The sequence below is a fragment of the Clinocottus analis genome, unplaced genomic scaffold, assembly GCF_023055335.1.
Source record: "Clinocottus analis isolate CAN_PGR_092001 unplaced genomic scaffold, fCliAna1.0.p SCAF_3, whole genome shotgun sequence".
Classification (NCBI taxonomy): Eukaryota; Metazoa; Chordata; class Actinopteri; order Perciformes; family Cottidae; genus Clinocottus; species Clinocottus analis.
This window is the reverse complement of record NW_027176042.1, coordinates 23,219,013-23,224,012: the sequence shown is the minus strand read 5'-3', so window position 1 is coordinate 23,224,012 and position 5,000 is coordinate 23,219,013. Positions and strand designations below refer to the sequence as shown.

Sequence of the window (5,000 nt, the reverse complement as noted above, 5' to 3'; positions counted from 1 at the left end):
GGACGAGAGACATCGGCCGGGGGGAGGTGGGGGGGTCAAAGGTCGAGCCCCGTTTAAAAACTCATCTCCAGAGACAAGAGGTGACAACAGGAGCCAGGACTCACCTTGAAGATGACGTTGATGTTGTCTCCCAGAGAGTCCAGGTTCTGGAAGGACAGCTTGAGAGGAACGGCGTTGGAGTTGAAGAACGAACACGACTAAGAAAGAAGAAGAAGAAGAAGAAGAAGAAGAAGAGAACTGAACACGATCGCAACGTTCATGGTTCACATCGTTTGATGAGACTATAAAACTAGCAGGTGTGTGTGCGTGCGTGTGTGTGTGTGTGTGTGTGTGTGTGTGTGTGTGTGTGTGTTTCAGTACCTGGATGTTGATTCCTGTGACGAGCAGCGCCGGGTTCAGAGGAAGTCGGCAGCTGCTGTTCACCAAGAAGAACTGCGTCATCTCCTCCAGACCCTCCCTCAACACACACTGTAACACACACACACACACAGCCAACCAGCAGGTACACACACACACACACAGTCAACCAGCAGGTACACACACACACAGTCAACCAGCAGGTACACACACAGCAAACCAGCAGGTACACACACAGCAAACCAGCAGGTAAACACACACACACACACACACACACACACACACACACACACACACACAGCCAACCAGCAGGTACACACACACACACACACACACAAAAAACACACACATATATAATAACAGTAATAATAATAGTAACTGTCTGGTTGGTGCTGCTCTCTGCTGGACTGGTACTAAACATCATTAAACTCTTCACTTGTACACGGTTCACATGAAGCGTAGAAACTCTCCGTCCTCTCACCTGTCGGCTGGACGGCGAGGCGTCTCGGACCTTGTGAGCCACCGTAGCGAGGATGGAGACGAGCCAGCACTGACGGTCCACCTCCTCGCGGAGGCCTCGGCCGACGCAGCAGAGCAGAGCGGCCAGCAGGTGCTGATAGCGAGCGCTGAACTGGCTGTCCTGCAGGTTGTCCTTCAGCAGCCTGAGGGGCATCAAACCCGGTTTAGATAATCCTAGCTCTGTGCTTATGATCTGAACAACAGATGAAATTAATGAGAAATAAAAACAAATGGATAGTTCCAGCTGACCAGAAGAGGTAGTGAGCGATGCGGATGTCCCCGATGGCTCTCCGTAGGAGGAAGCGAACCAGAGAGCTGTCGAGGTAACACTCGTACTTCAGAGCCTGGGACACAAACAGATAGAAGATATCAGATATACTACAAAATAAAAGCCTCCCCCGTTAGCTGAAAAAATAAAAGCCTCTTCCGTTAGCTGAATAAATAAAAGCCTCTCCCGTTAGCTGAAGAAGCAAAAGTCTCTTCCGTTAGCTGAAAAAAAAAAAGCCTCTTCCGTTAGCACACAAAATAAAAGTCTCTCCCGTTAGCTGAAAAAATAAAATCCGCTCCCGTTAGCTCTCATCTGACCTGGACGAGCTGAGGCAGGAAGTCCAGCAGCTCTGGATCTGAGATGGAGTCCATCCACTGAACAGCCGTCCTCCTCAGCTCCTGGTCGGGAAACCTGGACCACACAAACACGCATGATGACGTCGCTCATGTCATCACAAAGTCACTCAGGTGAGCGGGGGGAGGAGGGAAAAGGGGAGACGTACGAGGCGTGCAGGAGTCCGAGCGCGTCCAGGTGACCCAGGCAGGCCCACTGCCTCAGGAGGGCGTAGATGTCCGGCAGGCAGGCCCACTGCCAGCAGGGGGCGCTGGCCAGCACCAGAGGAAGAGCCGCACTCTCCCCCTGACAGAAGGCCTTCTTCTCCCACAGGAGACGCTTGTCCTCCACCGTCAACCTGCGAACAGAGAGACACATGAGGACCGCCAGTCCGTGTGTGTGTGTGTGTGTGTTTGTGTGTTTGTGTGTGTGTGTCTGACCAGAAGACGGCCTTCTTGTGCAGGACGTCCTGCAGCTGGATCTGACTGATGGTGTCCAGTCTAGAGAAGTCGTACTGAGGACAGAAGTCTGCCGGAGGAGGAGTACTGAACCGGACCTCGAACGACGAGGTGGGGAAGTCCACCTGAGAGAGAGAGATGACATCATCTACAACAGGACGAGGAAGATCGGGGGTACTGTCCCTTTAAGAGCAGGACGTGTTGTTCTGTTGATCAGGAACAAACTAACTGATCCTGAACCAGCCGAGTGCACTGAAACAAAGAGACCAGAGGCGTGTGTGTGTTATACTGACCTACATACCTACGTGTGTATGTGTGTGTGTGTGTGTGTTTGTGTCAGACTCTCTGACACTCTGATTATAGAAAAAGATGCTGCAGAACATGAGAATCATCATGTTTTATTTTATTATTAAATATATAAAGATTTTAACATATCAACTACACTTGGAGGACTCTATAATTCTGGTGGAGTGAGACCTCCCGTCTCACCTGCAGGATCACGCTGTCCGGCTGGTTGAAGTTCGGCGAGCTCGTCCGGGCGTTGCCGGTCCTCCCCGGAGCCGAAGGCCACAGGCCAAGTAACTTCCTGCCACATGTCAGGACGCTGCGGAGACACACACACACACACTCCTGTCAGTGCACACACACACTTCCTGCTGTATGACATCATAAAGGTCGGCGTATCAAGGACGACTGTAGGGAACCTCTTTTGCTCGTGCACAACAAAAAAAAAAAGTCGGGGTTCTGACTTCCTGCCTCAGGGCGTCATGTGACTCACTGTCTGAAGTTGAAGAGCGGCATGGTGACCCAACCCAGAGCCTCGATGCTGCGCCGCTGACGCCCCTTCTCCTCGGCTCCTCCAGGGGGCGGCAGAGAGCTGGCGTACAGAGTCACAGTCAGCTGAGACTCTCTGGGCAGCTGGTTGATCTGCACCGGGAAACACACCCTGCATGGACAGAGAGGGGTGGGGGAGGGTGAGCTCCTCTGGTTGTATAGAAGTCTATGCTTCACATGTTGAAGCTGCATTCTCTCTACTGACCACCAGGGGGCGACTCCTCTGGTTGTATAGAAGTCCATATAAATGACTCTACTTCTCTCTTGATGTATTCCCTCAGTAAACATTGTAAACATGAGTTTATGTCTCAATCTCTAGTTTCAAGTCTTCTTCTATACAGCATGATGTTCATTTGGTAAATTATGGTCATTTAGGGTCAGACGCTTTAGGGGCGGAGCTACAAGGTGATTGACAGGTCGCTGCCGGTGAGAGTAGTCTGTGTCTCCCTCTCATAACTGTAACCCTCTCAGTGTGTCTTCAGGTGGACTGGTGGAGGCCGTACGTACCTCTGGTCCCACACCACCAGGTGGAACAGGTATTTGCTGACCGCCTGCTTGCTGGTGTGCTGCGGCGCGCAGAGCTCCGCCCCCCCGTGAGTCAGAGAGCAGGACAGGAAGAAGCCCTCGTAGCTGTCCAATCAGAGAGCAGGACAGGGACACGATTAATGACGTCAGAGACGCGACACAAACCGATCAGTCAAGCAAAATATATTTGTGTGAACCGTGTGAAAACTACTCATTATATGAATCAATTATGAGTCATAGTTATCATATGTGCTGTAACTCTGTTACATTATTTCATTCCGGTCACATGACGTATATATATATATATATAGATAGATATATATATATATATCTATATATATATACACATGTTTTCATGTAAAATCTTCACGTAAAGTAACTAGAAGCAGTTCTCAGTAAGTAATGAAGTATAATTTTGAAGTATTGTATTTTAGGGAATGTATTCCCTAAAAAATGCTTTTCCGTGTATTATTAAGAAATACAAAGAGAATTCTATATTATTCTATGATAATATAACACTTACATTTGAGTATTTCAACTTACTTAAAGTACATTTAGCTGATAATACTTCTGTACTTGTGAACTGTGGTATTTCTACTCCTCCCGCAGTAAAGGATTGAAGTAAAAGTAGACTTCTGACAATGAATTGGAAATATTCACAAGAACCTCAAAGTTGTACTGAAGTACAATACACACACACACACACACACACACACACACACACACACACACGGTGTGTGAGGCTGACAGCCAGGTGTCGGCCGGCCCTGCCTCCTCTCAGAGGTCAAAGGTCACCTCTGGTTCCCAGGCAGTCAGCCCTTTGTCCCAGAGAGAGAGAGACAGAGGGATAAAGAGAGAGAGAGAGAGAGAGAGAGAGAGAGAGGGGGAGAGAAAGAGAGAGAGAGAGAGAGAGAGAGAGAGAGAGAGACAGAGAGAGAGAGAGAGAGAGAGAGAGCGTGCACGTCAGTGGGGGAGGGGCAGCAGCTCTCAGCTGAGCAGCTTTCTTTGTTTCAGGGAAACACCCACACACCCACACACACACTCACACACACACACACACACACACACACTCACTGCTGAATCATCAGTGTGATTGTTCAAACTGCAGCTTGTTGCTGCTGACTGTCTAAAGGTTTGTTTATCCTCGTGCATGGCACTGTAGCCTCCTCCTCCTCCTCCTCCTCCTCGTTGCATAATTTCTCTCCTCCACCTCCACGAGGCCAGATTGTAAATGTTTCTGAACTTCGGCTTCATAAACCACTTTAACGTCTTTATAGAAGTGAAGGAACCGGTCAAATTATTATCATTAATAGCAATGCTAGCTGGCTACAGTGGGGAGCTAGCGGGGACAACCACCGGAGGCAGTAGCAGCTTATAACCCGACTTTTACGGTAAACAATTGTTTGTGTTTGTGTGTTTTTTGTTGGTCGCGCACCTCGCGGCCCAGGTGATGGGGATGCGGTGGGCGGCGTGCACGTTGAAGGAGAGCACGTTGTTGACGAGGCCGGCCTCCTGCACCGGCGCCGTGCAGCAGCGACTCTGAGCCGCCGGGTGGAAGTTGGCGTTGAACGTGCTGCAGTACAGCTCCACCAGATCCAAGATGGCCGCCGTCAACTTCTCCACCACTTTCTCTGTGAAACGAGGAGATCAGAAAACAGGGCTGGAGCGTATCAATCACCTCAGACAATGTGAACATGTTGTTGTTG

General features: G+C 49.7%; 1 protein-coding gene across 2 annotated transcripts in view; it reads right to left on the bottom strand.

Moving 5' to 3' along the window:
* Window positions 1-5,000, bottom strand: part of pik3c2b (phosphatidylinositol-4-phosphate 3-kinase, catalytic subunit type 2 beta) — a 17,211-nt gene that overhangs the window by 4,668 nt on the left and 7,543 nt on the right. For both annotated transcript variants that reach the window (XM_068594074.1, XM_068594075.1), the window contains exons 11-21: window positions 4,730-4,925; window positions 3,277-3,399; window positions 2,714-2,881; window positions 2,425-2,539; window positions 1,918-2,060; window positions 1,647-1,835; window positions 1,462-1,555; window positions 1,126-1,220; window positions 839-1,019; window positions 361-468; window positions 105-197 (exon numbers count right to left, since the gene is read on the bottom strand). In XM_068594074.1, coding sequence (XP_068450175.1) covers window positions 105-197; window positions 361-468; window positions 839-1,019; window positions 1,126-1,220; window positions 1,462-1,555; window positions 1,647-1,835; window positions 1,918-2,060; window positions 2,425-2,539; window positions 2,714-2,881; window positions 3,277-3,399; window positions 4,730-4,925 — 1,505 coding nt within the window. The remainder of the gene's footprint in view (window positions 1-104; window positions 198-360; window positions 469-838; window positions 1,020-1,125; window positions 1,221-1,461; window positions 1,556-1,646; window positions 1,836-1,917; window positions 2,061-2,424; window positions 2,540-2,713; window positions 2,882-3,276; window positions 3,400-4,729; window positions 4,926-5,000) is intronic.